The 17,079-nt window shown below is 39.6% G+C and overlaps 1 protein-coding gene across 9 annotated transcripts in view; it reads right to left on the reverse strand.

Annotated features, from left to right (window-relative positions):
- QKI (QKI, KH domain containing RNA binding) overlaps positions 1–17,079 on the reverse strand; it is a 349,081-nt gene that overhangs the window by 177,755 nt on the left and 154,247 nt on the right. For all 9 annotated transcript variants that reach the window (XR_007773835.1, XM_050949159.1, XM_050949163.1 and 6 more), the window contains exon 3: positions 11,490–11,606. Coding sequence is in view for 8 of the 9 variants with exons in the window: in XM_050949159.1 (XP_050805116.1) it covers positions 11,490–11,606 (117 nt within the window). In the remaining variant the exon portion in view is untranslated. The remainder of the gene's footprint in view (positions 1–11,489; positions 11,607–17,079) is intronic.

Raw genomic sequence — 17,079 nt, forward strand, 5'->3', positions numbered from 1 at the left:
ATCTCATGGCAAGTCCATTTGGATCTTCACAACTATTTTAACTTTACTCATTTTTGAGTAAGCTTTACTGCTAGACTTACTTACACGACAAAAGGCCATGACTGACACCTCTAGTTCTATCCCTAAATACTAGGTAAATGGAAAAGCTGCAAAATTGGCAGACCTGGGTAAAATGGGGATGTTTACTATATCACTGAAGTCTGCATTTAGATAAGATATTCTGGTATTAAATAACCTCTTAGGAAATATATTTTCTAATTGCAATTCCTGATGTAATTCACCAAGTTGAAGAACATACCATCTTGCGCTAAAACACTGTAAAGATCATTCCCTTATTTTGAAAGTGATTAAGTAGCAGATAAAAAGAAGCCACACATCCATTCAAAACAAAATGATAGCTACATTTTTCTCATAATGTTTAATGCCTTGTGATACTTGGTGATGGAACCATCTCTTCCCATCAAAACTTCTTGTTCAAGAATTTAGGGAAAAAGTCAATTGACACATTCTGTGTAATAGAATAAAATACATGTAAGCAACAATTCTCTACTAATTTCTGTCTGCTCAGAGGAGTAGCTCCTTTAAAAGGAAAATCTTATGTATTCCACAAAACATAATACAAGTACAAGGTGCTTCAATATTCCCTCAATAAATTGACTTCAATCTAATCAGGACTTAATTGAAAAAGACTCATTAACCACAGCTAGAAATAAAATGGACTCTCCTTTCTCAAAAGAAACTTAACTCATTCCATTGTACATGGATAATTAACTAATCTTAGTATTAGATCTATGCCATAGTAATTATTTTAAGTTTTACAGGTTAGTTAAAAGTAAGTTATTTCACTGATGGTAAAAGTTTACTGTTGCTTACAGCTCCCTTTCAAAACATGTTTCTGATAAATTTTAATCTCAGTACTGACTAGCAGGATGTAGTAAATTTTACAGTATATCATCTTAAATTTAAATAGCAGTTGACGATATAAAGCCTCATGTGCTAAACAATTAATGTATATGTTCACAATATCACAAAATAGGCTCCAATATGAATTGTCCTCAAAAGTCATAATTTTTAAGCCTGTCTTTTGTTCAAAACAACAGATGTTAACAGCTGAGAATTCCAGCATATTCAGCATATAACTAAAACCACTTTAATAGAAGCCATCCTCCCCTAATCATACTACACTGAGGGTTTGGCTACACTTGCAGCTGTACAGCGCTGGGAGTTAAGACTGTCTTTGTATAGCTGTGTAGGGAAAGCGCTGCAGTGTGGCGACACTGACAGCTACCAGCGCTGCAGTGTGGCCACATTTGCAGCGCTGTTGGGAGTGGTGCATTATGGGCAGCTATCCCAGTGTTCAAGTGGCTGCAAAGTGCTTTTCAAAAGAGGGGGATGGGGTGGAGTGTGACAGGGAGCGTGGGGGAGAGAGAGTGGATTTTTGCAGTGATTTTTGATCCTCTTACCACATCAGCTCCCTGCCTTGCAAATTCAGACCACTTCCCCCACCCCTCTCATTCACTCTTAAATGCAAATAGCCTTCAGACCAGATAAGCAGCTGCTCCAACAGACTCCCTCTCCCCCTCCGCGGTGCTGTTTCTCTCCTCAAACAAACACTAGCTGTGGACATTCCCTGCCTGTCTCTGCAGGAGCAAACAATTGCTGTGTTTGTTTTTTAGATAAGGGGCTCCCAGGAGTTCACAACAAAACAAAAAGAGAGTTCTTTAGTTAAAAGCATTATGGGAAAAATCCGGAGGTCAGTTACAGCGTAGTAAGATTAATCACTGTTTACATTGGCACTACAGCGCAGCAGCACCAGCGCTGTTCTCTTTATTCCTCTCGTTAATGTGGAGTACAACCAGCACTGTGGCCAGGGAGAAACAGCACTGTATGTGCCTTGCCAGTGTGGACGGGGAGTAAGTTACAGTGCTGTAAAGCCACCACCAGCACTGTAACTCTCAAGTGTAGCCAAGCCCTCAGATAACTCTGGATGTAGTATGTATATGCCTACCACCATGAATCTGGTAATATCAGTTCAGTTTATCTTAGCAAGAACATAATTTTACCATTAATTTATTGTGTCATTTATGGAATTAAACCTAGCTCATTATGCTTATTCATACATGTCAAGACTCAAGAGTTTCACTGATATACTTTCATTGTATTTTATGCTAATATTTTGTCCATTTCAAAACCATCTGAATTCTCTCACCTTCTGGTATTTAAGGGTTTTTTGCGCTGGACAAGTCAGAAGAAAGTTTAAAGTGGTAAACTAAAATATTAGTGAAATACAAAAACTGAATTCTTACTAAAAAGTTATATATTTTCATAAAACTCCTCCATGTAGTCTACATCCTCCTGTATCTTTTCAAAATCCTTCCCCCCCACACTGTCACAAGCTCAGTAATCCTCTTCCCACATCAGAGATTTTGAATTCAAATAGCCTAACAGTTAACTACCTATACAATAAATCTTGTAATTCTCTTCTTAATCCAAGTTTAATAAAAAAACAATACATGATTAAGGTTTAATATCAAGGATGGAATTCGATCAGAGGATTAGGCTGCTATTTGAACCACAAAGGCCACATTTTTTTTAAATGACAATCCCCATCCGGTGAGTTGCAGCTTAGTATTCAGTTGAACACAATTCTGTATAAACATTAAATAGAAGGTTCAAACATGTAAGAGAAAACTATTTAAGGGGACATTACATCAGATTCATATCAGCTGTATTTTCCTGAAAGATTAATATTGCTCTAGAGTGATTCTCATCACCCTCAGCCATTAGCATCACTCTACCTCTCAAAGCAAATTAAAGTCATTCTGTACTAGAAAGTAAAAAAGTTCCTTAATAGATTATGAAATAGACTTTTTATACAATCATTTATTTTAACAATGCCATTCATTTTCTAAGTTTTAAAAAAAGTTTATTTAATACATACTGCAACACTGAACCTACTATAAGATCTGTACAAAAGCAGGAGATAGCCTTTCTTATAAAAATACTACTATTCTCAAATGTAAACAAGTTACCTGTACCTATTACGCTGTACCTGTGATATCTCTCATTCACCACTTGATCAGTAAAGAATTACTTACTGGAAGTGACAGGCAAAGTAAACTACTTTGGGAAGAAAAAACATGTGTAGGGTAAAGAGAATTATTCTGCATAGACTGCTTACAAAGCTCCCTACACAAGCAACTTATTTCATTAGGGTGAATCAAGAGGTAATTTCTAAATATTACTTTAAAGTCTTTGCAGGTTTCTTTTAAGTTTCCTGGAGTACATCTTCCACTAATCAGCATTTATACACTGTAAGTGTTTTACATAACCAACTAAGTTGAAAAATCCACACCCAAGTGACACAGTTAAACCGACCTAACCCCTGGTGTAGACAGCACTAAGTCAAAAGAAGAATTCTCTTGGGGAGGAGGGGGGTACCTATCCCGATGGAAGCCTTCTCCATTGATGCACTAGAGTGGTGCAGCTACATTGTTGCAATGTTTTAAAGTGCAGAGAAGCCATAAGCACAGTTACCTTTACAAAGAGAAAGGTCTTTTTCATATTAGAAGTATAATAGGTCCAGAACACAAGATACTTTTCTCCTGTGGACCGAGGGTCAACACAGCTCAAGCTAAAATGTTTTTCCAAATAAATCAGAACAGATTTTCTATTCACCTTGCAGGCAACAGCAGCCACAGAAGCAGTGAAGCTGTTGGAAGTTGAATAGAACAGCCCACTTCTAACATAAGAAGGGCCATATTGGGTCAAACCAAAGGTCCATCTATCCCAGTATCTCTCTACCAACAGTGGCCAATGCCAGGTGCCCGAGAGGGAGTGAATCTAACAGGCAATGATCATTCTAGAAGCATCTGCCATTGGTGAAAACTGGGTCACCAAGACCCCACTGGACCATGTGTCCTACAAGGAAGCGCTATAGTAGGGAAAGTAAGTAGGTAATCTTCTATGGACATTGTTCCAATACCTCTAGATTTTAGAAGTTGCAATTTTTTCCACATATTGTAAATCATCTATCTGTAAATCTGTTCTATAGATGCTGATATGACAGATTTTTCATTGTGCTATAAAAGACTGGGGGGGAGCACATGTGCGGCCCAACGGGCACTGCTACTGAAGATCTCTGATCCTAGACACAGGGATGCAAGCATACCTAAAGTGGAGCACTCCTAGGGACACTACTCAAAGAAGAAACTTAGCTACTGCAGGGTGAGAGAAAACTGTGGAGAGTCCTGTAAGGGGAGCAGGGAGTGGTATGCTGATATAGCTGCCAAACACACAATTACTAATACCATCCCAGGCTCTTTAAAATCAGCAAGTTCAGGACTTCCGCGTCAACAGGAAATAAATAGTGACGATCAGACCAAGTAATAAATCTCCTCCACTTGGCTGCATACATTAATCTGGTGGAATCTTTTCAACTAAGAATATTTTGTACCTCCAGAGAACAGACTCTTTCCACATCAGTCATTCAATCTGTGCAATGTAAGATGGTCAGATCCAGATGCACCTTTTTTCCTATCTGGGAAATTAATTTCAATAGAAGAGAGGTAAAGGTTTTAGAGGGCATACTGACAAGGTCATTAGATCTGGATATCAAATGTGCCTTGACCAGGCTCGTGCCAATTAGATCACTACTGCCAAGTCCTGTCTGATGTTCTCAAACCCCTCAGAATTGGAAGGTTGGGAGAATAAATATAGATCCTGCAGGTTTCTGTAACTCGGCTTCTGACTAACCCATCAAAATGATTTCTTTAAGACGGTTGCAACATGAGAGGCAGGTGGTCTCCTTTTCTAGAAATGCTGTCTTTTCTTGAAAGTTCCGAGGATCTTTGATGAAAAAAACATTAGGCAATGACCTTTGCCTGGTGCAGAATCACGGCTTTCTTTCTAGGAACTGGTATGTATGCACCTGGTGACCAAAGAGCGGCCCAGGAGTCTTAACATATGCAAGGAGTCATCCACTTGAGTGCTAAAAAGGCCTTTGAAGGGAAAGTCTTCAATTGTCGTCTTATAATTGTTGAGTGTGAATTGGACATCACTGCCTTATCCAGGAATAATGAGATGTATGTTGGCAGATGGTGATCTTTTACATGGAGGATGCTCTTCCTCTAGTACCTCTTTTTACTATTCAGTACGTAGGAGTGCAAACTGAGCCCCCTGAGAAGAAATGCAGAAAAGATGATTCTAGTTCTGGAAAGGGAGTGGGGGTGTAGACAGAGGCTGTCTCACATATTTTAAGACCTAGAAGTTCCAGTAGGGCCATGAATGCATATTACATGGAAAAGGGGGGATTACAGGCCAAGCTGGAGGATACCAAGAGTACCTATCCTTGTAACCTCTAAACATTTGATGCATATAGGAGGCCCTTGATTTCCTGAGTCATAAGGGTAATACGAACATGATGCCTCCCTACTTGGCTCTGAATCAGAAAAAGGAACAGCCTTCATCCAGATCTGAGGTTACCCTAATCGAGGTCTCAGGAAATCTGAGATTGTGCCCTATGTGGTGCTAAAGAGGTATTCAGTACTGCTGTAATGGTGGTAGCTGACACCATAGTTGACACAGTCAGCACCCAAGACAGCAATGGAGATGATGACTCAGTAAACAGATCTCCTGGTACCACAAATGAGCTCAATACTGAAAAAAAAAGACGGCGCTGTAAAAAACAGACTGGGCATTGAAGTGAAGTTGATGTTGCCAAGGTGAATGGTACTGAGCAAGTTGTTGGTATGCAGACTCAATACCAAAGGTAGTTACTCATCTTGCAAGACCGTGCCAACAGTCTGGTACTATGCTCCTTCAGGTCTCCATCAGTAGCTGATCTGGGCCCTAAAGTCCTCTTAGGCTGGAAAAGATAAGGTGATCTCAACCTCTTCTTGCTCTGGTCTGCCAAGGGAAATCTGCCTGTTTTCCAGAGAAGCAATGCACCTTTCTACTCTTGCCTGAAGTTTGACTTGAGGATTTAGCAGCCCTACCAGAGTACACAACTAGGGCCATTTGGAGGATGGTGCTCAAGAGCTGGCAGCTGATTTGGCACTTCCCAGAGCACTTCTGAACTCAGATCAAGCTAGTTTGATGGGTCCTGCTTACCTGGGTCTGAAGTAGGTCAACAGGGCAGTCTAAAAAAACTGAGATGAGCCTCTACTGACTCTTGGGTCCATCCTGAAAAAGACATACAGATGCAATATCTGCCAGGAATGTGCCCCTTCCTGAGGCAAAAGAAGCATCTGATGCAGCCATCATTAAGTCATTTCACAGGAGGGGCAGTTCCTAAAGCTTCCATCATGACTAAGTCCCAGTACCGGGGGAAAATATTTTTCACCCTGAGTGACAAAAACCAGAAACATTATACCTATAAATTCCAATAGGAAAACTACACTATATATACACTCGTAGACTTAACTAATCTTAACACCACCTATAGTATATGGAGGGGCACAAAGAACTGCCTTGAGACTTGGACACTGGCAGCATTCCGTCTTGCAGCCACGGGCAGTAAGAAGAAACTCAGGATGTTTGGGCCCACTTTGCCTTTTCTGGCATCAATATGAGCTATGAAGATGCTCAGAGTTCATGGGTGGCCCATGCATGCGCACCCAAAAGTGGAATACATATGGACAAATCACTTGAAGAAAGGTCAGCTTCACTGCAGCTGCTCAGAATCATGTGGGCAGCAATAAATAACAAGAATGTCCATTTAACTCTGCTGTGTAGTTTAGCAAAGCTGAACAGCTGCAGAGAAGAGAAACAACAGCTCAAGAAGTGGATGCTGAGGGAGGGTTAGAGTAACAGACCACACCACAAGCAGCAAGGAGGTCGAGAAGAGGCAGAATAAATGCGGCACCCTCCTGTGAACCAAAAGAATGGCAGAGCACTGGACCCAATTACTCCAAATACTGGAAAAACTCCAGTGTGGCAATGACAGAAGGAGAAATGAGAATGCTGCTTTTCAATTCCACTGCCATAAGAGGCGGAAAGGATTCTTTCAGCAGTCACCTGACTAGCTAAAGTGGGGGTTCTCAAACTCCACTGCACAGTGACCCCCTTCTGCCAACACAACCCCAAGACGCGGGACTGAAGCCTGAGCACCACTGCCCAGGGTGGAGGTGGGAGAAAGCCAAAGTTCAAGGGCTTCAGCCCCAGGCAGAGGGTCTGTAACCTGAGCCCTGTCATCCAGAGCTGAAGCCTTCTGGTTTCAGTCCAGGCAGTGGATCTCGTGCTTTGACCCTGGGCCCCAGCAAGTCCCTTGGTGACCCCATTAAAATGGGGCTGCAACCCACTTTGGGGTCCCGACCCACAGTTTAAGAACTACTGAGCTAGAAGCAGATAAAAGAATAATGCCTTGTTTACACTAGAAAAGATTTGCCGCTATAGCTGTAAATTAGAGCTATACTGGCAAATCTGCCCAAGGTAGACGCAGCCTATACTGGGAAATGATTTTTTTTGCTGGTATAACACTGTCTACACTAAGGCTTTTGCTGGCATAAGCTGTGTTGGCTGGGGACTATATTTTCCACACTCCTAATCAACATAGCTAGGTTGGCAAAACTTAAGTGAAGACCAGGGCTCAGTACACCTCACCAGCATTCAGAGTAGCCCACAAGCAAGAATGTCAGCATCCTTCTCCTTCCTGACAGGCAGGTGGGTTATTAATTAGATAGTGCCCCTGGATCTTGCTGGTTAGTAATCTCTCATTTTGTATGACAACTAATAAGTTTAGGGATGTATGATAAGTGTCTGAAAACTTGTCAACCAGGGTACTCATAATATGGAAGATTAAGAATTAATAAACCTTCATTCAGACAACTATTCAAGCTAACTGCAAGTGAGCTCTCTCCCAAAATTCTTCCCCTGTCCCTTTATGTCTGTTTACACAATACTCATTTTATTATTAGAATTTAAGAATTATACCTTGGCAAACACTTTATCATCTGTCTTTTGGAAACCAAGGTATACATCTACATTTAGGCAAAACAATCAAAGACCAAATGAATTTAAACAGCATCCAACTTTCTAAACAGACCAATATTTCACTTTTGAGAGAAAGACGTTTGACAGTTCATCCTTTCAATGTTAACCATATTGTGTCTTCAAATTTGACCCACTCTGCAGAATCTGATCTGAGAAAGGGTAGAAGTCAAACTGTGTGTTGGTCAACTAGCCGCTACAATAAAGCTTTCGTGAATAACAGCCAGAATGATGATCTACTAGATTAAACCTGAATGAGGTCTGAAAATCCTAAAAGGCTCTGGTGAGGTGGTTGCTGGCTCTGAGTCAGGCATGTACAACAGTTATATGTTCTTCTTACTAAAAATAAGTTTTTACTAGAATTTTTAACAGAACTTTCAAAAGGTTAGTTTTATTAGTAAGCTTCTGCTACAATACATATATAGTTTTTTAAAATATGTAAAAGTTTACAGTAGCATACTTCAAAAGATTAACAACCTTAAAATTAATATTTAACATTATGGAGTCACCTAAGATTGTTTGAATATGGTCAACCATATGATTTGTTTTAACATACGTTCTTTGCTTCACACCCACACATTATATGCCATCCGAAGCATTCTGAAGCTACTCGTTTATTTAATAGTTCTCATTCCACCCCCATGTAGAGGAAAACCATTATTTCAAAAGGCTTTACAAACAACTGTCAAATCTACAGTGTTACATTTGGCAAGTTATATTTTAAAACTCCATACAAGCAATGCCTTAATATGAAAAAAAAGGAAAATTTAGTTAAGGACTGGTTTATATGTGAAATGTCCATGCTATCGAGTATGCAGGAGGAATTCAGGATGTAAGTTTTAACTACTTTAAAAAAAATCATCTTATTTTATTCAAGCATCAGTTAGAGACCTCAAGAAAAACAAAGGCAAGGTAAGTCATTGTCCCTGCCCAAGAGCTTTCCATCAAACTAAACAAGGCAGTTATGGGGTGAGAGAAAGGGATGTTATAACATAAAAAAGCAAGTGAATGAAGTGACGGTCTGAAAATGTGGTGAGATTCAGGAGGTTCAAAATAATTATTGGGTGGCTTTTAGTTATTTTACTTCTGCCTGTAATTCTGTTTACACACACACACACTAAATGTATTATAAGGCAGAGTGGGTGAGGAGGGAAGGTATTAGATGGAAGGAAAAACAAAGAAGAAGGAACATTCAGGAATATTTTATAGGAAAGAGCAGAGGATCATGGTGTACTAAGACTGAAATAAAGAGACAGGGGAGGGTGGAAGAAGAGGGTTAAGGCAAACTGCTTGCCAAATAGCAGAGAGGAAAAAGTGACCAGAGTAAACATTGTACCAAGCATAGTTTGATGATATCAGCATCTGAGGGTGCCTGCAGATACTGCTTTTATAACTGCTCCTGCCATCATGAGCATCTGCCCACTGGACAACTCCTGCCAGAAAGTTCTCCCTTCTGAGCTCATATGGTTAGAGGAGGAGTGGGGCCTAGCACTCTTTGGCAGGAAGTTTAGCTGTCATCTCCCCCTTAGTCAAGAACTGGTATATGTGAAGGAACACTTAAGGTGTGTCTTGATTCAATCAAAATATTCAGGATATATCACCACAAATACCCATGGTCTTTTTCCAACACATACGATCTATGGTACTTGCAAAATCAGATATTTCTATGTTCTGAAATACTTTCAGTGGACCATGGAGTTTTTAGACAATTATGGAAACAGATTTTTTTTTTTAATTAAAAATACTTCTCTGGTATATGGCCCTTCCCTAGATACAGTTGAACACATCTTTGGGCTCTGTTTTCATGTTTAATTTTGCTGTACATCACAAATTACTAATAGAAATTGATTAGTCAGTGGAGAATAATACTTTAATTGGTTAACTGAAAACTGATACGTGCAATTACAGTGCACACAAATTTAAGAATTTATTAAAAGATTATACTGTGCTTTGAAGTATTGGTCCAATTCTGCAAAAAGGAGAGGTTACTTACCTTCCACAGTAACTGGACTTCTTCGAGATGTGTGCCCCTATGTGTGCCCTATGTGCATTTCAGGTGCACATATACCCTAAGTGCATTTGATCTGAGATTTTCAGTTCCAGTGCCCATTTGGCCCATGCACAAGCTCCAGACCTCCTCATGCCCTATATCAAGGATAAGAACTGCTCCCAGGTCCTTCTCTGCCAAGTCTCTCAAGATGAGACTCGAAGGGGAAGTAGTGGAGCACCCACCGAGAAACAGGTCTCAAAGAACTCCAGTTACTGTACAAAGTAGGTAGCCTCTCCTTCTTCGAGTAGTGTCCTGAAGTGGGTGCTCCACTTCAGGTGACTCCCAAAACAGTACTCATGGCAGCAGGAAGTGACCTTTGGAGCCGAATTTAATACCAACCAGACTGTCTTGCCAACAGCAGCATCTGATCTGGAAGCACATACCAGGGAATAGAGTTTGGGAAAAGCATGAATTCATGCCCAAGTTGCAGCCTTGCAAATTTCTGCAACTGATACATTTTTCAACAGTGCATGGACTTGGATGGGGATCTTGTAATAAGGAGGGGGCTGAATGTGACCAGTCTAATAACAAGAAAGAATACATCTGGACACATACTTTGAAAGTCTGCGTGGAAACTGGGGGTCTCTTGGATCTGTTCACAAATAAGACAAACAGTTTAGGAGACATTCTAGATAGCATTCTGTGTGGACGGAACCAAACTAATGCACTTCTAATGTCCAAGCTATGGAAGGCAACTTGCTCCGTGGTCTGGTCTGGCTTCAGGAAAAAAAATGGAACGTGGCTAACCTGGTTAATGTGAAACTCAGAAGACACTTTAGGCAGATGTGGCCGTAAAGATACTCTTTCCTTGAAGAAAACTGCCAAGGAAGGATCTGCCATTTAGCGCCCCTAATTCTCCAACTCTCCAGGAAGAAGTGATAGCTACCAAGAAAGCTGCCTTCAAAGACAGGTGTAGCAATGCACGTTTAGCCAATGGTTCAAAGGAGGGTTTCATTAGGCAATTAAGGAACAAGTTCAAAACCTATGCAAGTGTGGGCTCTCTAAGCTACAGAAAAAGGGTTAATCAACTCCTTGATGAATCTATCTGTTGTGGGGTGGGCAAACACTGAGAATCCCTCTCTGGAGGAATGAAAAGCTGTAACCGCAATCAAACTGTGATGGCACTCGCAGAAAGACCCAACTTTTTAAAATTCAACAGGTAATCCAAACCAGTACAGAGGAGAGAGAGAAATGGGGAGAACTTTTGCTGGATAGACCAATGGTGAAATCTCTTACTTTTGCAGGTGTTTCTCCAGATGAAGTGGAGCACTCATAGGGATGCTACTCAAAGAAGAACACTAAATATATTGTAACAGTTTATGGCAAAAAATGTTAAGTAGGAGAAATAGTTTTTAAGGTCTTCACAGTTATTGTGCATTAGGAAAATGTATGCCTTATATACTGTACGTAAAATCCATATGCTGAAAACTGCTGCTTTTCAAAAACCTACCTTCTTTTTGTCCCTCATTGAGCCCTTTCCTCGGACCATTATCTTGCATCCTGTTTCTGCCTCGAGCTGTTTAGCTGTTAGTCCTCTGGGACCAAGGATTCTTCCCACAAAATTGAACTGGAATAAAGGAGAGGAGGGGGAAAAAAAATCTTTACTTCTCTTTAAATACAGCGATCACAAAATTATTCAAAAATCTATCAAGATGTATTTACAACTCTAAGATGTCATCATATGTTGCATAAGAGCCTACACTAAATCCTTGATTTAACTAAAGACAAGAAGGCTAACATTTGTGGACTAAGTAGATCAGATTTGCGTGATCTTCACGCAAGAAAGTAATTTCACTATTACATCCAAAGTCATCTTTCAATTTACCAAATTAAAATTTACAGTAATCCCTTTCTGAAACACCCCCTTCCAAAATTCTTACACATTTACTGAATACAAAAACATCTGAGAGAACAAAAATAATTTAAGCAACATAAAATGCTGAAAATATACACCGTGGCAAAAAAAATGAGTACATTTCAGTTTTTAAATAGAGAGAACTTTCAGCAAAATGCTGGGCTTATCATCTTTTGCATGACCAGGGACTAAGAAACAAAGATTTCTCTTCTATTGGTCCAACATTAGCTGTACACAGAAAATGGCCAACAGAATTTTTCGTGTACTGCAAGTTTCAGTCATAAGGAGGAAGATTTTACACACCACAGTTTTTACTCCATTTACTGTTTGTGTTAAGCGTTCACTAAGAAACTGACTGCCATCAAAAAGGGATGATATTCTTTATATTACTGTTTATTAGATTAATTGTACTCAGCACTGATCTGTTCCTGATATATCCACATTGTGGTTTCTTAAAATTAGTTCCACTCTGAACACTGAAATTCCAATTAACTACATATTCAATACATTGTGGAATTTATATCCATATAATATATAGGAACAAGGCTGGGAATATGTATGAAAACATTTAAGTGTTTATTTCTCAGACCAAAAATTAAGTAAGAGGGAGTTAGGTTGAGAACACAAAGCAGTATTTTAGGGTAATAAACATTACAGGAATGCTGAAATTATCTCTAAAACAAGCTGTAAAACAATGGAAATTCAGAGTGATATATACTCATTCATAAGCCTAATATTTTTGGTATAAAAGTGACACATTAAAAAGTGGGATTCGGCTTATAAATGGGTCTACACCAAAATCTGATGATTTTAAACTCTATGGAATCATTGAATTGAATATTTAATACATTGTCATTTTGTTTACCTGGATCCTCTGCAGGCATGGAGCCCCTCAGTTCCCTGTGGCCGTGGTTCACCGTTCTCAGCCACATGGAGCTGAAGGGCTCCATTCCCGCAGACACTCCAGGAAAAGAAAACATCCCGACCCACCAGCAACTTACTCTGACGGTCAGGAGCCAAAGTTTACCAACTCCGGAAATATAGGGTCGGCTTATGAAAGGATCATACAATTTTTGCTATTTTTACCTAAACATCTTGGGGGGTCGGCTTATAAACAAACAGACTAATGAACTAGTATATACGGTAAATGTTAAATTTAAAAGCAATTTAAACATCAAGATAAAGAAATGCATAGTATGGGAACCCAAACAATTCAAATCAGTCCTGCCACTGGATCTCCCTAGAATGAATAGACTATTTACCTACCTAACAGGAATGCTGAGACGCTTAATTAATATTAATAAAGTGCTTTCAGATCATCTGATTAACAAGATTCTGTGTGCAAAGTAGTATGCATTAAAATATTTGTAACAAGGGGAAATAACACTGAGTTGATAGAATACCTACAGGTGTAAATGAACATTATATTAATTTCACAGCATGTGGGAGGCACAAACATTAATTCATTTTTTGTTTTATTTTCCACTGGTTAAGATACTGACCATAATTACTCCATTTAATACAAAAACAAACACTGTCTTGCCTAAATGTCAAGCTGTTTTAGAGTGACTTTACTATGGGGAAAATGTTACCACATACTGTTTTGTATACTGTTGAATACAGCAATATTCTAATAATACACATTATCAGGAATTCATTTAGTTTTTACAACTTGTAAGCTTTACAAATTTTATTTAATCTTAAAATATTTTTTTATCTGGTACTGATGCTTTTGATAATTTTTGCTCCTTCTATAAAGCATGTGAAAGGAGTTCAGATAGATCTGATTATTAAACGAATATACAGTAAAACCTGTTCCTTTAACAGGTTCAATCTTTTGCCAGGTATTACTTTCTTTTTTAATTTCACTGCAATACTTTTTTCTTCATTGTATCCTGGGCATTTGGGAACACATTGAAGGATATTTTTAACACATAGGAAGAGAAGCAACCAGCTGGCCCAATCTGAAGTATAAACCTGAACTACATGTCCTAATTGTATACATTATTCTGACAGCCCGTCAATGTCACTGGTAAGTGATAATTTTACTTGTAAATCATTCAGGTATATTAAATAAGTGGAAAACTAACGTTCAGCAGTGAAATCCCTCTCTGTGTTCCATGCAGAGGAACAGCAGTGGGAACAGAAATAGGAATAGAAAAATGGAAATACAAGCAGGTTTAACAGATGTTCAACTATCACAAGGTACAAATCACAGCTACTTTTAACAAATATCAATACACACAAGTGCGTTAAAGTTTACACAGATCTGACGAATATTGCTGAAGTCTAGTTTTCAGCATCTTCTGATTTAAAAAGATCTTAGCTGTGCACTGGTTCTGCAGTCACCTGTAAATCCACATATAAAGATATTAAATTCATAAACAGCATGCTGAAAGTTATCTATCATTGATCAGGACACACAGATGAATGAAGACAGTCAGGGATGGATTCAAACACCAAGCTTCTACTTTTTTAACTCCATACTGGGCAGAGGCTCTATATGCCCACCCTACCCCTCTCTTATCCTGTTGTCACATAACAGCCATTTAACTGAGTCCAGTGTGGGGTTACAGGGCTCCCACCAGAAACTCAGGATAGACATTCTTTAGTCTACCCCTACAACTCAGCACACTTCTGAATCCTGTCATGCACTTCCCACAAAGGGAGATCTGAGTCTGCTCAAGGGAGTTCAGGGGCTGGGAGGGGGGAACCTGGTCTGGGGAGCAGCCCCTGAGGACAGCTGGCCCCTGGAGTCTACAAAGGCTCGTTGGGATTTGCCCCTGAATGAACCGATGTACATGGGGGGGAGGGGGCGAAGGTGGAAGTTTCGTCTAGGGTGCAAGATATCCTTGCATCGGCCCCGCTTCAGGGGGTTCGCGCACCCCAGGTTAAGAAACACTGCACTAAACTGATAAGATCTGCATTTTAATTTAATTTTAAATGAAGCTTCTTAAACATTTTTAAAAACTTGTTTACTTTACATACAACAGTTTATAGACATAGAGAGAGACCTTCTAAAAAGGTTAAAATGTATTATTGGCACGGAAAACCTTAATTAGAGTGAATAAATGAAGACTTGGCACACCACATCTGAAAGGTTGCTGACCCCTGATCTAGACCATCACAGCTCTTAAAAACCTCCAATGACAGATATTTCACAAAATCCCATTTCAATTTATTCTAGTGCTAAAATACCCTGACAGTTAGGACGTTTTTCCTAATGTTCAACCTAAACCACCCCACTGCAATTTAAGCCCATTGTTTCGTGTACTAGCCTCATAAGTTAAGGAGAACTATTTTTCTCCCTTCTCTTTGTAACAACCTTTTATGTACTTGAAAATTTATGTCTCCCCTCAAGTCTTCTCTTCAGACCAAACTAACCCAGTTTTTTCAATTTTCCCTCACAGGTCATGTTTTCTAGACCTTTAACCATTTCTGTTGCTCTTCTCTGGACCTTCTCCAATTTGTCCACATCTTTCCTGAACTGGACACAATACTGCAGCTGAGGCTTAGTCAACACAGAATAGAAAGGAAGAATTACTTCTTGTATCTTATTTACAACACTCCTGCCAATACCTCCCAGAATTATGTTTGCATTTTTTGCAACAGTGTCACACTGTTCACTCAGTTAGCTTGTGATCCACTACGACCCCCCAGATCCTGTTCTGCAATACTTCTTCCTAGGCAGTCATTTCCCATTCTGTATGTGTGCAACTGACTGTTCTTTCCTAAGGGGAATACTTGCCATTTATCCTTATTGAATTTCATCCTATTTACTTCAGACCATTTCTCCAGATCATTTTGAATTTTAATCCTATCCCCCAAAGCACTTACAACTAGACTGACCAGAGAGCAAGTGTGAAAAATCAGGACGGGGGGGGGAGGGTACTAGGAGCCTATATAAGAAAAAGACCCAAAAATCGGGACTGTCCCTATAAAATCAGAACATCTGGTTACCCCTACTTGCAACCCCTCCCAGCTTGATATCCGCAAACTTTAAAATTGCATTCTCTATGTCATTATCTAAATCACTGAAGAAGACATTCAACAGACCCAGATGAGAACTGATCCCTGCAGAATCCCACTTGATATGACCTTCCAGCTTGACTGTGAATCACTGACGACTACTCTGGGAATGGTTTTCTAACCAATTGTGTATCTACCTTATAGTAGTTTCAGCTAGGCTATATATCTCTAGTTTGTTAATGAAAGGTCACGTGAGACAGCATCAAAAGCCTAACTAAAGCTGAGATATGTCACATTTTCCCCCACTCCACCCCATCCACAAAGCTTGTTTTCCTGTCAGAGGAGGATATTAGGTTGGTTTGACATGATTTGTTCTCGACAAACCCATGTTGACTGTTACTTATCTTTTAGGTGTCTGGAAACTGATTGCTTAATTATTTGCTCCATTATCTTTCCACGTACTGAAGTTCAAATGACTGGTCTGTAATTCCCCGGGGCTGTCCTTATTCCACTTTTTACAGTATTCTAACATGTCTTAAAGTCATCAGGGCCTGATGAAATACATTAACTTTCTTGTTATTTTTTAAATTCTTTTCCTATTTTAGTCTCCGATCCTACCTCATTTTCACTGGCATTCATTAAGATATCCAATTGCTACAACATTTTTGGTGAAAACCAAAAACACTTAGCACTTCTGCCATTTCCACATTTTCTCTTCTAGTTTCCCCCTCCTCATTGAGTAACGGGTTTACCCTGTCCTTGGTCTTCCATTTGCGTTTAACGTATTTATAGAATGTTTTCTTGTTACCCTTTATGTCTCCAGCTAATTTAATCTCTTTTGTGCCTTAGACTTTCTAATTCTGTCCCTACATACTAAGGTTATTTGTTTATACTCATCCTTTGTAATCTGACCTAGTTTCCACTCAATCTCAGTTTTCAGATTAAAAAAAGAAGTTTCTAGCCCTTGTGTGGCCTGACTCATGATCTTTAACATTTGGGGTGGCAAATCTGGAACTTCTCCATCCTGCCTCACTGTTTCCTGCCTCACTTTTCAGTTCAATTGTCTACCATAGACCATAGGAAGCAGCCGTCTTCCCTCAGATCAGCCAGATGATAGCCAACTTCACCAAGAGTGACCTTACTTCTAGAGCCCTGGAATCTGATGGCACTCAACTACACGTGCCAGGTACAGGTAAGGTCAGGTCGGAAGGGAAAA

The sequence above is a fragment of the Gopherus flavomarginatus genome, chromosome 4, assembly GCF_025201925.1.
Source record: "Gopherus flavomarginatus isolate rGopFla2 chromosome 4, rGopFla2.mat.asm, whole genome shotgun sequence".
Classification (NCBI taxonomy): domain Eukaryota; kingdom Metazoa; phylum Chordata; order Testudines; family Testudinidae; genus Gopherus; species Gopherus flavomarginatus.